This window comes from Vidua chalybeata, chromosome 1, assembly GCF_026979565.1.
Source record: "Vidua chalybeata isolate OUT-0048 chromosome 1, bVidCha1 merged haplotype, whole genome shotgun sequence".
Taxonomy (NCBI): domain Eukaryota; kingdom Metazoa; phylum Chordata; class Aves; order Passeriformes; family Viduidae; genus Vidua; species Vidua chalybeata.
In genome coordinates this window covers 152,232,171-152,253,450 of record NC_071530.1, presented here as the reverse complement: position 1 = coordinate 152,253,450, position 21,280 = coordinate 152,232,171, and the positions used below count along the sequence as shown (strand labels likewise).

Below are 21,280 nucleotides of genomic sequence, written 5' to 3'. Positions count from 1 at the left end.
GTTTGATCCCAGTCTATCCCAGTTTATCCCAGTCCATCCCAGTCCATCCCAGTTTGTCCCAGTCCATCCCAGTCCCTCCCAGTTTGTCCTAGTTTGATCCCAGTCCCTCCCAGTTTGTCCCAGTTGATCCCAGTCCATCCCAGTTTAATCCCAGTCCATCCCAGTTTATTCCAGTTTGTCCCAGTTGCTCCCAGTTCGGTCCCAGTCCCTCCCAGTTGGAACCACATTGGTCCCAGTTTGTCCCAGTCCCTCCCAGTCCCTCCCAGTTTGTACCAGTTTGATCCCAGTCCCTCCCAGTTTGTCCCAGTCCCTCCCAGTTTGTCCCAGTTTGATCCCAGTTTACTCCCAGTTCCTCCCAGTCCATCCCAGTCCCTCCCAGTTTGTCCCAGTTTGATCCCAGTCCCTCCCAGTTTGGTCCCAGTCCATCCCAGTTTGGGATTTTGAGGATTTGGGGTTTGGGATTTGGGATTTGGGATTTGGGGAATTCAGGAACTTGGGATTTTGGGGAATTCAGGGATTTGGGATTTGGGGGTTGGAGGATTTGGGATTTGGGATTTTGGGAATTCAGGGATTTGGGAGTTCAGGAATTTGGGATTTGGGAATTCCGGGATTTGGGATTTTGGGGGATTCAGGGATTTGGGATTTGGGAATTCCGGGATTTGGGATTTTGGGAGTTCAGGGATTTGGGATTTGGGAATTCCGGGATTTGGGATTTTGGGGAATTCAGGGATTTGGGATTTGGGGAATTCAGGAATTTTGGGAGTTCAGGGATTTGGGATTTTGGGGATTCAGGGATTTGGGAGTTCAGGGATTTGGGATTTGGGAATTCCAGGATTTGGGATTTTGGGGAATTCCGGGATTTGGGATTTTGGGGAATTCCGGGATTTGGGGTGGCCGCAGGAATTTGGGATTTGGGAATTCCGGGATCTGGGATTTTGGGGAATTCCGGGATTTGGGATTTTGGGGAATTCCGGGATTTGGGGTGGCCGCAGGAATTTGGGGTCGGGAATTGTGGCCGGGTCCCCATTCACACCCTGAGGGGTTTCCCTCCATTGGGACCCCCCTTGAAACGTCTGGCGGGGGACACAGGCACACCAAAGGGAAGACCCCAAAAACATTTAAATAACCCCAAAAAAACCCACCCCCCCCAAAAAAAAAACCAAAAAAACCCCAAAAAACCCCAAAAAACCCAGAAAACCCCAAAAAAACCCAAAACCGCGGGGTTTTCCGGTCATTTCCCCGCCGCCCGCCAGGGGGCGCCGCTCCGCACCCCCCGCCCGCCATCTTGAGCGTGGCGCGGCACTTCCGGGTTCGCCTCGCTCACTTCCGGCGTCACCGGAAGCGGCGCGGTCGCCATGGCGACGGCCCCGCCTGAAGCGGCGGCGGGCGCGGCCCGGGGACAGCGAGGGGACAAGGAGGGGACAGCGAGGGGACACCGAGGGGACAACGAGGCGACAGCGGCCGGTAACGGGGAGTGGCGGCCGCGCGGCGAGCCCGCGGAGGCGCCTCGGGGTGAAGGGGGAGCCGGGGAAAGGGGGCGCGGGCAAAATGGCGGCGACGTGAGGGGAGGCCTGAGGGGGGCTTGGGGGACGTGGCGGGAATCGTGAGGGGACTGTGGGGACACGGCGGGAATCGTGAGGGGACTGTGGGGACACGGCGGGAATCGTGAGGGGACTGTGGGGACACGGCGGGAATCGTGAGGGGACTGTGGGGACACGGCGGGAATCGTGAGGGGACTTTGGGGACATGGCGGGGTTTGGGGGGGACAGGGGTGAGGGGGGAGCTGGGGACAGCTTGGGGGGCCTGGGGGTGGCCTTGGGGACACCGGGGGTGGCCTTGGGGACATCGAGGGTGGCCTTGGGGACAAGTTCAGGGACTTGGGGTGGCCTTGGGGACATCGAGGGTGGCCTTGGGGACACCTTCAGGGACTTGGGGGCATCGAGGGTCCCTTTGGGGTGGCCTTGGGGACATCGGGGGTGGCCCTGGGGACACATTCAGGGACTTGGGGACATCGAGGGTCCCCTTGGAGTGGCCTTGGGGACATCGGGGGTGGCCTTGGGGACACATTCAGGACCTTGGGGACATCGGAGGTGGCCTTGGGGACACGTTCAGGACCTTGGGGACATCGGGGGTGGCCTCGGGGACATCGGGGGTGGCCCTGGGGACACCTTCAGGGACTTGGGGACATCGGGGGTGGCCTTGGGGTGGCCTTGGGGACACCGGGGGTGGCCTTGGGGACACGTTCAGGGACTTGGGGACACCGGGGGTGGCCTTGGGGACATCGAGGGTGGCCTTGGGGACACCTTCAGGGACTTGGGGACATCGAGGGTCCCCTCAGGGGGACCTTGGGGACATCGGGAGTGGCCCTGGGGACACCTTCAGGGACTTGGGGACATCGAGGGTGGCCTTGGGGACACGTTCAAGGACTTGGGGACATCGAGGGTCCCCTTGGGGTGGCCTTGGGGACACCGGGGGTGGCCTTGGGGACACGTTCAGAGACTTGGGGACACCGGGGGTGGCCTTGGGGACATCGAGGGTGGCCTTGGGGACATCAGGGGTGGCCTTGGGGACACGTTCAGGGACATGGGGTGGCCTTGGGGACATCGAAGGTCCCCTCAGGGGGAATTTTTGGGGCTTTTTTGAGGATTTTTGGGGTTTTTTTTGTTGAATTTTTGGGGATTTTGGGGAATTTTTGGGGTTTTTGGGGGGTTTTTGGGGGATTTTTTGAGGGATTTTGGGGACATTTCAGGGAATTTTGGGGGGTTTGGGGGAATTTTGGGGGATTTTGGGGCTGTTTTGAGGAATTTTTGGGGGTTTTTTGTTGAATTTTGGGGATTTTGGGGAATTTTTGGGGTTTTCGGGGGATTTTTTTTTTGGTTTTTTGGGGGTTTTTGGGGGATTTTGGGGACATTTCAGGGAATTTTAGGGGTTTTGGGGGGAATTTTTGGGGTTTTGGGGGGATTTTGGGGCTGTTTTGTTGAATTTTTGGGGCTTTTTTGTTGAACTTTGGGGTTTTTGGGGGGAATTTTGGGGGGTTTTGGGGGAATTTTTGGGGTTTTGAGGGGATTTTGGGGCTGTTTTGAGGAATTTTTGGGGCTTTTTTGGTGAAATTTTGGGGGTTTGGGGGAATTTTTGGGGTTTTGGGGGGATTTTGGGATATTTCAGGGAATTTTTGGGGGTTTTGGGGGAATTTTGGGGGTTTTTGGAGGGAATTTTGGGGATTTGGGGGAATTTTGGGGATTTTTTGGGGGAATTTTTAGGGGTTTTGGGGGATTTTGGGGCTGTTTTGAGGAATTTTTTGGGCTTTTTTGTGAAATTCTGGGGGATTTTGGGGAATTTTGGGGGTTTTGGGGGGAATTTTGGGGTTTTTTGGGGGCTGTTTTGTGGATTTTTGGGGAATTTTTGGGTTTTTGGGGAATTTTGGGGTCTTTGGTGGGGTTTTGGGGGAGAATTTTGGGGCTTTTTTAGGGAATTTTGGGCTGTTTGAGGGAATTTTGGGCTGTTTTTTGGCATTTTTGGGGGTATTTCACGGAATTTTGGGGATATTTCAGGGAATTTTTGGTTGCTCGAGGAATTTTGGGGCTTTTTTTTGTGGAATTTTGGGCATTTCTGGAATTTTAAGCTGTTTTGAGGAATTTTGGGGCTTTTTTGAGGATTTTTTGGGGCTTCTTTGTGGAATTTTGGGCTTTTTTGGGGATTTTTGGGGCTTTTTTTGTAAAATTTTTGGGGTGTTTTGAGGAATTTTGGTGCTTTTTTGAGGAATTTTGTGGCTGTTTTGAGGAATTTTGGGGCTTTTTTTGTGGAATTTTGAGCTATTTTGAGGATTTTTGAGCTGTTTTGAGGAATTTTATCACCTTTTTGTGGAATTTTATCCCTTTTTTTGTGCAATTTTTTTGGCTTTTCCCAGCAATTCCACATTTATGGAACTCCTAAAAACCCCTTGGCAATTCCTGCTCCCTTTTCCTCACGGGAATTCCCGGATTTTTGGGATTTCCCACCCCCTTGGGCATTCCAGAAGGATTTTCCCCAGGATTAAGGGAATTTTTTTTTCTCCTTTCCTGCCTGGACTTTGCCCCTGCTGGTGATTCCAGAGCTGGGGAAGGGAAGGGCAGGGTTTGGGAATCTCGCTCCGCCGGAATCCTCCGGAATCCGCCCGCTCCTCCCCGCGGGGGCGGAGGCGCTCCCGGTTTGTTTTTTTTTTTCCCAATTCCCCACCCGGAATTTTCTTGGATCCCCTTTGGATTTATTTCCCAAAAAAAAATAAAAACCCAAAACCAAACTAAAAAAAACAAAAAAAAATATTCAATTTTTTTGGTTTTTTTTTTGGGAATTCCGGTCGGATTCGAGGTCAATCCCGCATTAGGAAAAACCGGGAAAACCGGATCAGGGTTGGGATTTAACCATCCCTTGTTTTGGTTTTGTTTGTTTTTTTTTTTTCCCTCTCTCTCCTTAGGATTCATCCCACGGCATCTCCCCGACATTCCCAAACTTTCTGCAACGCGGGGAAAAACGGGATAATTAAGCAGGGGGGGAAAAAAAAAAAAAACACCCAGAAAATTCCTGGAAATTTCTCCGGAAAAAAAAAAAACCGAGGAGATGCTTCCCAAATTCTGCCCGTCTCCAAATCCCGGGAAAACGCTGAGGCTGGAGGGATAAAGCCCCGCCGGGAGGCGGGGGCGGTGATGCCGCGGCTCCCGGCGCCTCCTCGCCGAGCTTTTCCCGGCGAATCGGGCGGCATGGCGGAGCACCGGGAGCTGCTGGCCGAGATGCCGGCGGTTTCCCGCCTCAGCACTCCGGAGCGCCTCCGGCACGCCCAGAAACGCCGGGCGCAGCAGCTGAAGAAATGGGCGCAGGCGGAGAAGGAAATCCCGGGAATGGCCGACGGCGAGAGGAAGAGGAGCAGGAGGAGGAGGAAGACGGTGACGTTCCCGGCCAGCGTCCGGCTCCTGGAAGCGGCCGCCCGGCACGACGCCGAGGAAGGTGGGCGGACGCGGGCATTCCAAGGGTTTTGGTTTGTTTGTTTGTTCCCGCGGGAATTGCGGATTTGCGGCGGCGCCAGAAGGGTGGAAGTGGAGGCGGGGGGGTTTGGGATCGCCAAGGGATGCGTTGGGATGCTCGGAAGAGGCGTTGGCGCCGTTGGGATCCTTGGAGTTGCCTTTGGGATTCCTTGGAATTGCCGTTGGAATCCATGGAAAAGCCATTGGATTCCTTGGAATTGCCATTGGAATCCTTGGAATTGCCATTGGATTCCTTGGAAAAGCCATTGGAATCCTTGGTGGCTCCATTGGATTCCTTGGAATTGCCATTGGGATCCTTGGAATTGCCGCTGGGATCCATGGAATTGCCATTGGGATCCTTGGAAAAGCCATTGGGATCCTTGGAATTGCCATTGGGATCCTTGGAGTTGCCATTGGGATCCATGGAGTTGCCGTTGGAATCCTTGGTGGCTCCATTGGATTCCTTGGAATTGCCATTGGATTCCTTGGAATTCCATTGGGATCCTTGGAATTGCCGTTGGAATCCTTGGAATTGCCGTTGGATTCCTTGGAATTGCCGTTGGGATCCTTGGAATTGCCGTTGGATTCCTTGGAATTGCCATTGGAACCCTTGGAATTCCATTGGAATCCATGGAATTGCCATTGGATTCCTTGGAATTGCCATTGGGATCCTTGGTGGCTCCATTGGATTCCTTGGAATTCCATTGGAATCCCTGGAATTGCCTTTGGGATCCTTGGAATTGCCATTGGAATCCTTGGAATTGCCATTGGATTCCTTGGAATTGCCATTGGGATCCTTGGAATTGCCATTGGATTCCTTGGAATTGCCATTGGGATCCTTGGAATTGCCATTGGGATCCTTGGAATTGTCATTGGGATCCCTGGAGTTGCCTTTGGAATCCTTGGAAGAGTTGTTGGGAAGATCATGGTTCCATTGGGATCCTTGGGAATGTCTTTGGGATATTTGGAATTGCCTTCGGAACCCTTGGAAAAGCCATTGGATTCCTTGGAATTTCCATTGGGATCCTTGGAATTGCCATTGGGATGCTCCAAGGTTCCATTGGAATCCTTGGTTGTTCCATTGGATTCCTTGGAAGAGCCCCTGGGATCCTTGGAATTGCCTTTGGGATCCTTGAAATTGCCTTCGGGATCCTTGGAATTGCCATTGGGAAGATCATGGTTCCTTTGGGATCCTTGGGAATGTCTTTGGGATATTTGGAATTTCCATTGGATTCCTTGGAATTGCCTTTGGAATCCTTGGAATTGCCATTGGAATCCTTGGAATTGCCATTGGGATCCTTGGAATTGCCATTGGAATCCTTGGAATTGCCATTGGGATCCTTGGAATTGCCATTCGGATGCTTGGAATTTCCCTTGGAATCCTTGGTGTTGCCTTTGGAATCCTTGGAAGAGTTGTTGGGATGATCATGGTTCCGTTGGGATCCTTGGGAATGTCTCTGGGATATTTGGAATTGCCATTGGGATCCTTGGAATTGCCATTGGAACCATTGGTAGTTCCATTGAATTCCTTGGAATTCCATTGGGATCCTTGGAATTGCCAATGGGATCCTTGGAATTGCCATTGGAATCCTTGGAAAAGCCATTGGGATCCTTGGAAAAGCCATTGGAACCCTTGGTGGTTCCATTGGACTCCTTGGAATTGCCATTGGATTCCTTGGAATTCCATTGGGATCCTTGGAATTGCCGTTGGAATCCTTGGTGGCTCCATTGGATTCCTTGGAATTCCATTGGGATCCTTGGAATTGCCATTGCAATCCTTGGAATTGCCATTGGAATCCTTGGTGGCTCCATTGGGATCCTTGGAATTGCCATTGGGATCCTTGGAATTGCCATTGGGAAGATCATGGTTCCTTTGGGATCCTTGAGAATGTCTTTGGGATATTTGGAATTTCCATTGGATTCCTTGGAAAAGCCATTGGAATCCTTGGTGGCTCCATTGGATTCCTTGGAATTGCCTTTGGAATCCTTGGAATTCCATTGGAATCCATGAAATTGCCATTGGATTCCTTGGAATTGCCGTTGGGATCCTTGGAGTTGCCTTTGGAACCCTTGGAAAAGCCATTGGAATCCATGGAATTGCTGTTGGGATCCTTGGAATTGCCTTCGGAAACCTTGGAATTGCCGTTGGATTCCTTGGAATTGCCATTGGATTCCTTGGAATTGCCATTGGAATCCTTGGAATTGCCATTGGGATCCTTGGAATTGCCATTGGGAAGATCATGGTTCCATTGGGATCCTTGGGAACGCCTTTGGAATACTTGGTGGTTCCATTGGGATCCCTGGGAATGTCTTTGGGATATTTGGAATTGCCATTGGATTCCTTGGAATTGCCATTGGAATCCTTGGAGTTGCCTTTGGGATCCTTGGAAGAGTTGTTGGGAAGATCATGGTTCCGTTGGGATCCTTGGGAATGTCTTTGGGATATTTGGAATTTCCATTGGATTCCTTGGAATTGCCGTTGGATTCCTTGGAATTGCCATTGGATTCCTTGGAATTGCCATTGGGATGCTCCAAGGTTCCATTGGAATCCTTGGTTGTTCCATTGGATTCCTTGGAAGAGCCCCTGGGATCCTTGGAATTGCCTTTGGGATCCTTGAAATTGCCTTCGGGATCCTTGGAATTGCCATTGGGAAGATCATGGTTCCTTTGGGATCCTTGGGAATATCTTTGGGATATTTGGAATTTCCATTGGATTCCTTGGAATTGCCTTTGGAATCCTTGGAATTGCCATTGGATTCCTTGGAATTGCCATTGGAATCCTTGGAATTGCCATTGGGAAGACCATGGTTCCATTGGGATCCTTGGGAATGTCTTTGGAATCCTTGGAATTTCCATTGGGATCCTTGGAATTTCCCTTGGAATCCTTGGAGTTGCCTTTGGGATCCTTGGAAGAGTTGTTGGGATGATCATGGTTCCGTTGGGATCCTTGGGAACGTCTTTAGAATCCTTGGAATTTCCATTGGGATCCTTGGAATTTCCATTGGGATCCTTGGAATTGCCATTGGGATGATCATGGTTCCGTTGGGATCCTTGGGAACGTCTTTGGAATCCTTGGAATTTCTGTTGGGATCCTTGGAGTTGCCGTTGGGATCCTTGGAATTGCCATTGGGATGATCATGGTTCCATTGGGATCCTTGGGAATGCCTTTGGAATTCCTCGTGGTTCCGTCGGGACCCTTGGTTGTTCCGTTGGATTCCTTGGAATTGCCGTTGGGATCCTCCATGGTTCCATTGGGATTCCCGGTGCTTCCGACGGAATACTTGCGATTCCGGTGGCGCCGGCAGCCTCCGGAATTCCCGTTCCCGTTCCTCCGCAGTCCGGCAGTTCCTGGAGAGCGGGATCAGCCCCGACCTGTGCAACGAGGACGGGCTGACGGCGCTGCACCAGGTATTCCCGGAATTCCCGGGATTCCCGGGATTCCCGGGATTCCCATCCCACATCCTGGAGCTCTGGAGCCGGGTCCTTCCCGGGATCCCGGAGGATCCGGGTCCTTTCTCTCCCGTGAACTGATTCTGATCTCCTGGATTTGGGGCTTTTCCATCCCACTTCCATCTGCTGATCCCAGATCCCGGCGATCCCAAATCCAGACCCTTCCCATCCCAAATCCCAGTGATCCCAAATCCCAGTGATCCCAAATCCAGGCCCTTCCCATCCCAAATCCTGCTGATCCCAAATCCCAGTGATCCCAAATCCTGCTGATCCCAAATCCAGGCCCTTCCCATCCCAAATCCCAGCGATCCCAAATCCAGGCCTTTCCCATCCCAAATCCCAGTGATCCCAAATCCCAGTGATCCCAAATCCAGGCCCTTCCCATCCCAAATCCTGCTGATCCCAAATCCCAGTGATCCCAAATCCTGCTGATCCCAAATCCAGGCCCTTCCCATCCCAAATCCTGCTGATCCCAAATCCTGCTGATCCCAAATCCTGCTGATCCCAAATCCAGGCCCTTCCCATCCCAAATCCCAGCGATCCCAAATCCAGGCCTTTCCCATCCCAAATCCCAGTGATCCCAAATCCTGCTGATCCCAAATCCTGCTGATCCCAAATCCAGGCCCTTCCCGTCCCAAATCCTGCTGATCCCAAATCCAGGCCTTTCCCATCCCAAATCCCAGTGATCCCAAATCCCAGCGATCCCAAATCCAGGTCTTTCCCATCCCAAATCCCAACGATCCCAAATCCAGGCCCTTCCCATCCCAAATCCCAGCGATCCCAAATCCAGGCCTTTCCCATCCCAAATCCTGCTGATCCCAAATCCTGCTGATCCCAAATCCAGGCCCTTCCCATCCCAAATCCTGCTGATCCCAAATCCAGGCCTTTCCCATCCCAAATCCTGCTGATCCCAAATCCAGGCCCTTCCCATCCCAAATCCTGCTGATCCCAAATCCAGTCCCTTCCCATCCCAAATCCCAGTGATCCCAGATCCTGGCGATCCCAAATCCAGGTCTTTCCCATCCTAAATCCAGTCCCTTCCCATCCCAATCCCAGTGATCCCAAATCCTGCTGATCCCAAATCCTGCTGATCCCAAATCCAGGCCCTTCCCATCCCAATCCCAGTGATCCCAAATCCGTCTCTTTTCCGTGTCCCGTCTCTGGTGATCCCAAATCCTTCCTCATCCCGGTAATGCCAAATCTTTTCCGTCCCCGCTCCGGATCCTTCCCTTCCCCTCTCCAGCCACTGATCCCAAATCCCGGTATCCCGCTTCCCACGTCCTTCCCATCCCGGTAACCTCCAACCTCCCAACACCATGAATCCCACCCCAATCCCAATCCCATTCCCACTGTTCCCAATCCCAATCCCAATTCCGTTCCCATTCCCACCATTCCCAATCCCAATCCCAATCCCATTCCAACCATTCCCAATCCCCTTCCCATTCCCACCATTCCCAATCCCATTCCAACCATTCCCAATCCCATTCCCACCATTCCCAATCCCAATCCCAATCTCATTACAACCATTCCCAATCCCTTACCCATTCCCACCATTCCCAATCCCAATCCCATTCCAACCATTCCCAATCCCAATCCCAATCCCATTCCCACCAATCCCAATCCCATTCCCCCCAATCCCGTTCCCATTCCCACCATTCCCAATCCCATTTTTCCCATTCCCACCATCCCCAGAGCTGCATCGACAATTCCGTGCCGCTGGCCCGGCTGCTGCTGGACCACGAAATCCCAACATTCCCAATCCCATTCCTGATCCCATTGATCCCATTTCTAACCCCACTATAACCATGCCCAACCCCATTCCCAATCCCATCGATCCAATTATTCCCATTCCCAATCCCATCATTCCCATTCCCAATCCCATCATTCCCATTGATCCCAATCCCATCATTCCCATTCCCAATCCCATCATTCCCATTGATCCCATTCCCATCATTCCCATTCCCAATCCCATCATTCCCATTGATCCCATTCCCATCATTCCCATCATTCCCATCATTTCCATTCCCATTCCTAATTCTATTTTTCCCAATCCCATTGATCCCATTATTCCCATTCCCAATACCATTGATCCCATCATTCCCACCATTCCCAATCCCATTCCCATCATTCCTACCATTCCCATCCCATTCCCAATCCCATTCCCAATCCCATTGATCCCATTGATCCCAATCCCGTTGATCCCAATCCCATTTTTCCCATTCCCAATCCCATTTTTCCCATCCCCACCACTCCCATTCCCACTCCCCGTCATCCCCAGAGCTGCATCGACGACTCCGTGCCGCTGGCCCGGCTGCTGCTGGACCACGAAATCCCAACATTCCCATTCCCAATCCCATTGATCCCATTGATCCCAATCCCATTTTTCCCATTCCCAATCCCATTGATCCCATTGATCCCAGTCGCATTTTTCCCATTCCCAATCCCATCCCCACCACTCCCATTCCCACTCCCCGTCATCCCCAGAGCTGCATCGACGACTCCGTGCCGCTGGCCCGGCTGCTGCCGGACCACGAAATCCCAACATTCCCATTGATCCCATTGATCCCATTGATCCCATTGATCCCAATCCCATTCCCGTCGATCCCAATCCCATTTTTCCCATCCCCACCACTCCCATTCCCACTCCCCGTCATCCCCAGAGCTGCATCGACGACTCCGTGCCGCTGGCCCGGCTGCTGCTGGACGCGGGCGCCGCCGTGGACGCGCGCGACGCCGAGCTCTGGACGCCGCTGCACGCCGCCGCCACCTGCGGCCACCGCGGCCTGGCGCAGCTGCTGATCCAGCGGTACCCTGGGGACACCGGGGGGGGACACCGGGGGGGGACACCGGGGGGGGACACCGCGCTGACCCCGGCCTTGTCCCCTCCCTCCCGGCAGCGGCGCCGACCTGCTGGCGGTGAATTCCGACGGGAACATGCCCTACGACCTCTGCGAGGACGAGGCCACCCTGGAGTGCCTGGAGAGCGCCATGGCGCGGCAGGGTCAGGGCGCCGTCGCTTTTTTGTCGCTTTTTTTTTTTTTTTTTTTGTCGCTTTTTTGTCGCTTTTTTTTTTGTCGCTTTTTTGGTCACTTTGTCGCCTCCCCACCCCGGCGCAGGGATCACGCAGGAGCGCATCGAGGAGGCGCGGGCGGCCACGGAGCGCGCCATGCTGCGGGAAATCCGGGAGCTGATCCGCAACGGAGCGCGGCTGGACGAGCCCCGGGGACACGGCGCCACCCTGGTGGGTGGAGGGGACAGTGAGGCGGGGGGGGGACAGGGTGGCACTGGGGTCACTGAGGCAGGTGAGGTGGCGCTGGGGGGTCAGGGTGGCACTGGGAGGGTCACTGAGGGGGTGAGGTGGCACTGGGGGTCACTGGGACAGGGTTGAGGTGACACTGGGGGGGTCAGGGTGACACTGGGGTCACTGGGAGGGCCAAGGTGGCACTGGGGTCACTGGGACAGGGTTGAGGTGACACTGGAGGGTCAGGGTGACACTGGGGTCACTGAGGGGGTGAGGTGGCACTGGGGTCACCAGGAGGGCGTTGAGGTGACACTGGAGGGGTCAGGGTGACACTGGGGTCACTGAGGATGTTGGGGTGGCACTGGGGTCGCCAGGAGGGCGTTGAGGTGACACTGGGAGGGTCAGGGTGACACTGGGGTCACTGGGAGGGGTTTGGGGTGACACTGGGAGGGCCAGGGTGACTCTGGGAGGGTCAGGGTGGCACTGGGGTCACTGGGATGAGGTTGAGGTGACACTGGGGGGGACAGGGTGACACTGGGGTCACTGAGGCAGGTGAGGTGGCACTGGGGTCACTGGGACAGGATTGGGGTGGCACCAGGCTCCTCGTGGCTCTGGTGACACCGGGAGGGTCAGAGTGACACTGGGAGGGGCAGGGTGGCACTGGGGGGGTCAGGGTGACACTGGGGTCACTGAGAGGGCCAAGGTGGCACTGGGGTCACTGGGACAGGGTTGAGGTGACACTGGAGGGTCAGGGTGGCACTGGGGTCACTGAGGGGGTGAGGTGGCACTGGGGTCACCAGGAGGGCGTTGAGGTGACACTGGAGGGGTCAGGGTGACACTGGGGTCACTGAGGGGGTGCGGTGGCACTGGGGTCACCGGGAGGGTGTTGAGGTGACACTGGGAGGGTCAGGGTGGCACCGGGGTCACTGCGAGGGGTGAGGTGGCACTGGGGTCACCGGGAGGGTGTTGAGGTGACACTGGAGGGGTCAGGGTGACACTGGGGTCACTGTGAGGGGTGAGGTGGCACTGGGGTCACCGGGAGGGTGTTGAGGTGACACTGGGAGGGTCAGGGTGACACTGGAGTCACTGGGAGGGGTTTGGGGTGACACTGGGAGGGCCAGGGTGACACTGGGAGGGTCAGGGTGGCACTGGGGTCACTGGGATGAGGTTGAGGTGACACTGGGGGGGACAGGGTGACACTGGGGTCACTGAGGCAGGTGAGGTGGCACTGGGGTCACTGGGACAGGATTGGGGTGGCACTGAGAGGGTCAGGGTGGCACTGGGGTCACTGGGAAGATTGAGGTGACACTGGGAGGGGATGAGGGTGACATTGGGGTTCACTGGGAGCGTTGAGGTGACACCGGTGTCACCGGAGCGATTTCAGCCGGAGCTCCCCACACCCCCGGTGACGTCACCGAACCACTTTTACCCCCAACCCCCCCCATTCCCCCGGTGCCACCGAGGCGCCACCGAGGTGCCACCACCAATGTCCCCACGCCTGTCCCCCTGCCAGCTGCACGTGGCGGCCGCCAACGGGTACCTGGAGGCGGCCGAGCTGCTCCTGGAGCACCGCGCCCGCGCCGACGCGCGCGACGCCGACGGCTGGCAGCCGCTGCACGCCGCCGCCTGCTGGGGACAGGTGTGTCACCAGCAGCCTTGGGGACACCCCCCAAATCCCCGATTTTCCCGTTTTTCTCATCATTCCCGATGTTTTTGTCCCCTTCCAGGTGCAGCTGGTGGAGCTGCTGGTGGCTCACGGCGCCGACCTCGGCGCCAAATCGCTGCTGGACGAGACTCCCCTGGGTGGGTTTTCGGGCGGCGCCTCGGTGCCGCGGCGGCGGCGTTTGGCGGCGTTTGGTGACGCGGGCGTTGTCCCCAGATGTGTGCGGGGACGAGGAGGTGAGGGCCAAGCTGCTGGAGCTGAAGCACAAGCGGGCGGCCGTGCTGAAATCCCAGGAGAGGCAGAAGTCCCAGCTCCAGAGGAGAACGTCCAGCGCCGGCAGCCGCGGGTGAGGGCGGGTGGCTTTGGGGTGACACCGGGGTCACTGAGGGGGTCAGGGTGGCACTGGGGTCACTGGGAGGGTCAGGGTGACACCGGGGTCACTGGGTGGCATTGGGTGGCACTGGGGTCACTGGGTGGCACTGGCGTGACACTGGGTGGCATTGGGTTGGCATTGGGGTGACACCGGGGTCACTGGAAGGGTCAGGGTGACACTGGGGTCACTGGGAGGGTCAGGGTGGCACTGGGGTCACTGGGTGGCATTGGGTGGCACTGGGGTCACTGGGTGGGTCAGGGTGGCACTGGGGTCACTGGGTGGCATTGGGGTGGCACTGGGTGGCTTTGGGGTGACACTGGGGTCACTGGGGGTTGGCATTGGGGTGACGCTGGGGTCACTGGGTGGCACTAGGGTGACACCGGGGTCACTGGGTGGCACTAGGGTGACACCGGGGTCACTGGGTGGGTCAGGGTGACACTGGGGTCACTGGGTGGCACTAGGGTGACACCGGGGTCACTGGGTGGCTTTGGGGTGACACTGGGGTCACTGAGGGGGTCAGGGTGACACTGGGGCTAACTGGGTGGCACTGGGGTCACTGAGAAGGTCAGGGTGGCACTGGGGTCACTGGGTGAGGGTCACCATGGCCTTGGTGACACTGGGTGGGTCAGGGTGACACTGGGGTCACTGGGAGGGGGTTGGGGTGACACTGGGGTCATTGGAAGGTTCAGGGTGGCACCGGGGTCACTGGGTGGCATTGGGTGACACTGGGTGGCATTGGGTTGGCATTAGGGTGACACTGGGGTCACTGGGTTAGCATTGGGGTGGCACTGGGGTCACTGGGTGGGTCAGGGTGGCACTGGGGTCACTGGGTGGGTCAGGGTGACACTGGGGTCACTGGGTGGCACTGGGGTGACACTGGGGTCACTGAGGGGGTCAGGGTGACACTGGGGTCACTGGGACAGGATTGGGGTGGCACTGGGGTCACTGAGAGGGTCAGGGTGGCACTGGGGTCACTGGGTGGCATTGGGATGGCACTGGGTGGCACTGGGAGGGTCAGGGTGACACTGGGGGTAATTGGGTGGCATTGGGATGGCACTGGGGTCACTGGAAGGGTCAGGGTGACACTGGGGTCACTGGGAGGGCCAGGGTGACACTGGGGTCACTGGGTGGCATTGGGGTGACACTGGGGTGACACTTTGTGGCATTGGGGTGACACTGGGGTGACACTGTGTGGCATTGGGGTGACACCTGGGTCACTGGAAGGGTCAGGGTGACACCGGGGTCACTGGGTGGCATTGGGGTGGCACTGGGGTCACAGGGTGAGGGTCCCCATGGCCTTGGTGACATTGGGGTGGCACTGGGGTGGCACTGGGGTCACTGGGTGGCAATGGGGTGACATTGGGGTCACTTGAGAGGGTCAGGGTGGCACTGGGGTGGCATTGGGGTGGCACACAGGGTGAGGGTCCCCATGGCCTTGGTGACATTGGGTGGCCTTGGGGTGGCACTGGGGTGGCACTGGGGTCACTGGGTGACATTGGGGTGGCACTGGGGTGACATTGGGATCACTGGGTGACATTGGGGTGGCACTGGGGTGGCACTGGGGTGACATTGGGGTCACTGGGTGGCACTGGGGTGGCACTGGGGTCACTGGAAGGGTCAGGGTGACACCGGGGTCACTGTGTGACATTGGGGTGGCACTGGGGTGGCACTGGGATCACTGGGTGGCACTGGGGTGGCACTGGGGTGGCACTGGGGTGGCACTGGGGTGACATTGGGGTCACTGGGTGGCATTGGGATCACTGGGTGGCACTGGGGTGGCACTGGGGTGACATTGGGGTCACTGGGTGGCACTGGGGTGGCACTGGGGTGGCACTGGGGTCACTGGAAGTGTCAGGGTGACACCGGGGTCACTGGGTGACATTGGGGTGGCACTGGGGTGGCACTGGGATCACTGGGTGGCACTGGGGTGGCACTGGGGTGGCACTGGGGTGACATTGGGGTCACTGGGTGGCACTGGGGTGGCACTGGGGTGGCACTGGGGTGGCACTGGGATCACTGGGTGGCACTGGGGTGGCACTGGGGTGACATTGGGGTCACTGGGTGGCACTGGGGTGGCACTGGGGTGGCACTGGGGTGACATTGGGCTCACAGGGTGAGGGTCCCCATGGCCTTGGTGACATTGGGTGGCACTGGGGTGGCACTGGGGTGGCACTGGGCTCACAGGGTGAGGGTCCCCATGGCCTTGGTGACACCGGGGGCGGTCACCGCAGTTTGGGGTGACATTCGACGTCTCTGCCCCCCGGAATTCCCAAAACCCAGGAAATCCCCAAACCCCCAAAATTCCCAAAATCCCCAAAGTCCCCAAACCCCTGAAATTCCCAAATCCCCAAAATCTTTGACATCCCTGTAATTCCCAAAATTCCTGAAATTTTTGGAATCCCCAAAATTTCCACAATCCCCATAATTCCCAAAATCCCATCATTCCCAGAACCCCAGAATTCCCAAAATCCTGAATTCCCCAATCCCTGTAATTCCCAAATTCCCATAAACCTCAAACTCCTATAATTCCTGAAACCCCCATAAATCCCCCAAACCCCCGTAATTCCCAAAATCCCCTTAATCCCCAAAACCCCATAAACCCCAAAACCCCATAAACCTGGAAATCCCATAATTCCCAAAATCCCCAAATCCCCAAAACCCCATAAACCCCACAAACACCAAACCCCGATAATCCCCACAACCCCCAGAACCCCACAAAAACCCCAAAACCCCACAAACACCAAAATCCCCATAGTTCCCAAAACCCCATAAACACTGAAACCCCATAAACCCTGAAATCCCATAAATCCCAAAACGCTCCAAAACCCCAGAATCCTCAAAATCCCATAAACCCCAAAACCCCATAAACCCCAAAATCCCCAAAACCCCACAAAACCCCACAAATCCCAAAACGCCACAAACCCCAAAACCCCATAATCCCCCAAACCCCACAAATCAAGCAATTCCCAAAACCCTACAAATCCCACAAAACCTCACAAATCCCAAAACTCCACAAACCCCACAGTTCCCAAAACCCCACAGTTCCCAAAACCCACAAACCCAACAATTCCCAAAACCCCCAAAACACCACAAAAACCCGAGATCCCACAAACACCAAAATCCCCAAAACCCCAAACCCCCACAAACACCAAAAGCCCACAAAAACCCCAAACCCCCACAAAACTCCAAAACCCCATAATCCCCGAATCCCCATAAATCCCCAAACCCCACAAAAACCCCACAATCCACAAAAACCCCAAAATCCCCATAGTTCCCAAACCCCAAAACCCCATGAACCCCAAACCCCATAAACCCCCCAAATCCCCAAAACCTCATTAACTCCACAAACCCCAAAACCCCACAAAAACCCCAAAACCCCCCAAAAACCCCAAACTGGTGTTCCCAGGAAGGTGCTGCGCCGCGCCAGCCTCTCAGAGCGCTGCCGTAAACCCCATAAACCCCAAACCCCATAAACCCCCAGACCCCACAAACCCCAGAACTCCAAAACCCTAAAACCCCACAACCCCCCCCCCAAAAAAAACCCCAAAAAACCCAAACTGGTGTCCCCAGGAAGGTGCTGCGCCGCGCCAGCCTCTCAGAGCGCTGCCGTAAACCCCATAAACCCCAAACCCCACAAACCCCAAAACGCCCCAAACCCCAAACCCCCCAAATACCCAAAACCCCACAAACTCCAAAACCCCATAAGAACCCCATAAAAGCCCCGGTGTGGTGTCCCCAGGAAGGTGGTGCGCCGCGCCAGCCTCTCGGAGCGCTCCAGCCGCCTGCGCCGGGAGCTGCGGCGCGAGGCCATCGTCTGGGGACACCTCGGGGACAGCGAGGACGAGGACAGGGCCAGCGCCGAGGGCCACCGCGGCGGCGCCGGGGTGAGGGACGGCGGGGACAGCGCGGGGACAGCGCGGGGACATTGGGGACATTGGGGACATTGAGGGGATTGGGGACATCACGGGGGATTGGGGACATTGGGAGGATTGGGGACATTGGGGACATTGGGGACGTTGAGGGGATTGGGGACAGCATGGGGGGTTGGGGACACTGGGGGGATTGGGGACATTGGGGACATTGGAGTATTGGGGACATTGGGGACAGCTCGGGGGATTGGGGACACTGGGGGGATTGGGGACATTGGGGACATTGGGGACATTGGGGACATTGAGGGGATTGGGGACATCACGGGGGATTGGGGACATTGGGGACATTGGAGTATTGGGGACATTGGAGACATTGGAGTATTGGGGACATTGGAGTATTGGGGACATTGATGGAATTGGGGACATTTGGGACATTGAGGGGAATTGGGGACATTTGGGACATTGAGGGGATTGGGGACATTGGGGACAGGGGGAACATAGGGGACATTGAGGGGATTGGAGACATTGAGGGGATTGGGGACATTGGGGACAGCACGGGGGATTGGGGACAGTGGGGACAGTGGGGAAATCACGGGGCATGGGGGACACTGGGGGGATTGGGGACATTGAGGGGATTGGGGACATTGAGGGGACTGGGGACACTGGGGACATCACGGGGGATTGGGGACATTGAGGGGATTGGGGACATTGGGGACATTGAGGGGATTGGGGACACTGGGACATTGAGGGGATTGGCGACATCACGGGGGATTGGGGACATTGGGGACATCACGGGGGATTGGGGACATTGAGGGGATTGGGGACATTGGGGACATTGAGGGGATTGGGGACATTGGGGACATTGGGGACATTGAGGGGAATTGGGGACATTGGGGACATTGAGGGGATTGGGGACATCACGGGGGATTGGGGACATTGGGGACAGCACAGGGACATTGGGGACATTGAGGGGATTGGGGACATTGGGGACATTGGGGACATTGAGGGGAATTGGGGACATTGGGAGATTGGGGACATTGGGGACATTGAGGGGACTGGGGACACTGGGGACATTGGGGATTGGGGACAGCACGGGGGATTGGGGACAGTGGGAGATTGGGGACATTGGGGACATTGGAGTATTGGAGTTGAGTGAAATTAGGGACATTGAGAGGATTGGGGACATTGGGGACAGCAGGGACTTTGGGGACATTTGTGGGGATTGGGGACATCGAGGACATCACAGGGGATTGGGACATTGGGGACCTCAGGGGGGATTGGGGACATTGGAGTATTGGGGACATTGGGGTTGAGGGACATTGGGGACATTGAGGGGATTGGGGACATTGGGGACATTGAGGGGATTGGGGACATTGGGGACATCAGGGGGATTGGGGACATTGGGGACATTGAGGGGATTGGGGACATTGGGAGATTGGGGACATTGGGAGGACTGGGGACATTGGGGACATCATGGACATCGGGGACATTGAGGAGATTGGGGACATTGAGGGGATTGGGGACATTGGGGACACTGGGGAGATTGGGGACATTGGGGACATTGGAGTATTGGGGACAACAGGGACATTGGGGACATTGAGGGGATTGGAGACATTGGGGACAGCAGGGACGTTGGGGAGGACACTGGGGGGATTGGGGACATCGGGGACACTGGGGACATTGGGGACATTGGAGACATTAGGGTGAGGGACATTGGGGATACCTTGGGGACAGCGAGGACAAGGACAGGGCCACCGAGACGCCACTGGGGTGGGGGTGAGGGACATCGGGGACATCAGGGGGACGTTGGGGGTGACATCAGTGAGAGGGACCTTGTGGGACATTGAGGGACATCGGGGGTGACATCGAGGACATTGGGGACATCGGGGCGTGAGGGACACCGGGGACACTTGGGGGACATCAGAGTGAGGGACATCGGGGACATTGGTGACAATGTGGGGGGACATCAGAGTGAGGGACATCGGGGACATCGGGGACATCGGTGGTGATGTCGGCGTGAGGGACAATGGGGACATTGGGGACATCGGGGACAATGTTGGGGTGAGGGACCTTGGGGACAAGGTGGGACCTTGGGGACATCGGGGACAATGTGAGACCTTGGGGACAACACGCGGTGGACATTGGGGTGTTGGGGACACTGTGGGGACATCGGGCTGAGGGACCTTGGGGACACCACGGGGTGACACCGGGAGGTGACAAGGGTGACACCGCCATTGTCACCTCCCCCCGCCAATGTTTTTTGTCCCCTCAGGACCCGTCCCCAACCTCGGAGCCGTCCTCGCCGTCCCCTCACCCCAACGGCTCCGCGACGTCCCCGACGTCCCCTCGCTGTCCCCTGCCCGCCCCCTCGGGTGACAAAAGCCACCCGCACACCTTGGCCGACCTCAAACGGCACCGGGCGGCCGCCAAAAACCCCAAAAACCACCCCAAAAACCACCCCAAAAACCCCGAAACCCCTCTTGGCGACGTCACCGTTGGGGACACCGCTGGGGACACGGTTGGGGACACGGTTGGGGACATCGTTGGGGACACCGTTGGGGACATCGTGGAGCCGCCGCTGCTGCGGCTGACGGCGCCGGCCGAGGAGGGCGCGGCGGAGAAGCGGCGCTGCTGTCGGGTGATGTGACCCCCGACTTTTTTGGGGTTTGGTTTTTGGGGTGTCGACCCCCTCCCAAAATCTTTTGGGGTCGTCCCCAAAATTGTCACTTCGTGTCGTCCCCCAAAAAAAAAAAAAAAAAAAAAAAAGGGGATTTTTTTTGGGGGTTTTTTTTTTTTTTTGGTGGGGACACCCCAAAAAAAAAGAAAGGAACGGGGTCGGTGTCGCAGCGATTCGGTGTCGTGGTTTCTTTTTGGGGTTTTTTTGGGGGTGAAAAGGGGACCCTAAATCCTATAGGGGACCCTAAAATGTGGGGAGGGGACAGGAGAGCCCCAAAAGTCACATTTAGGGTGGGGTGGGGACCCCAAATCTGCAGCGGGGAGCCCGAAATTCCTATTTGGGGTTTTGGGATGCCACAAATCCTACACGGGGTTTTGGGATCCCCTAAATCCAACATTTGGGGTTTTGGGATCCCCCAAATCCAACATTTGGGGTTTTGGGAACCCCTAAATCCTATATGGGGTTTTGGGGATCCCCTAAATCCAACATTTGGGGTTTTGGGGACCCCTAAATCCACATATGGGGTTTTGGGATGCCCTAAATCCAACATTTGGGGTTTTGGGATCCCCTAAATCCTATATGGGGTTTTGGGATCCCCTAAATCCAACATTTGGTGTTTTGGGATCCCCTAAATCCACATTTGGGGTTTTGGGATCCCCCAAATCCTATATGGGGTTTTGGGGATCCCCTAAATCCACATTTGGGGTTTTGGGATGCCACAAATCCTACACGGGGTTTTGGGATGCCCTAAATCCAACATTTGGGGTTTTGGGATCCCCCAAATCCACATTTGGGGTTTTGGGATCCCCCAAATCCTATATGGGGTTTTGGGATGCCCTAAATCCAACATTTGGGGTTTTGGGATCCCCTAAATCCACATTTGGGGTTTTGGGATGCCACAAATACTACACGGGGTTTTGGGATCCCCTAAATCCAACATTTGGGGTTTTGAGATCCCCCAAATCCTATATGGGGTTTTGGGGAGCCCAAATTCAACATTTGGGGTTTTG

General features: G+C 56.1%; 1 protein-coding gene across 4 annotated transcripts; it reads left to right on the top strand.

The window, feature by feature from the left end:
* Positions 1-1,363: 1,363 nt before the first annotated feature.
* On the top strand, positions 1,364-20,439 carry PPP1R16A (protein phosphatase 1 regulatory subunit 16A). 4 transcript variants are annotated; one of them, XM_053957293.1, is made up of 11 exons: positions 1,364-1,464; positions 4,454-4,980; positions 8,335-8,405; positions 11,108-11,253; positions 11,345-11,448; positions 11,564-11,688; positions 13,202-13,327; positions 13,416-13,491; positions 13,568-13,697; positions 17,468-17,608; positions 19,866-20,439. In XM_053957293.1, exons 2-11 carry the CDS (start codon positions 4,683-4,685, stop codon positions 20,182-20,184), a joined length of 1,536 nt encoding a protein of 511 aa, XP_053813268.1. In that variant the 5' UTR covers positions 1,364-1,464; positions 4,454-4,682; the 3' UTR covers positions 20,185-20,439. The 4 variants fall into 4 exon arrangements, with proteins under 4 accessions (XP_053813268.1, XP_053813250.1, XP_053813258.1 ...); XM_053957275.1 differs by having other exon boundaries at positions 17,464-17,608; XM_053957283.1 differs by having other exon boundaries at positions 17,444-17,608.
* Positions 20,440-21,280: the final 841 nt, after the last annotated feature.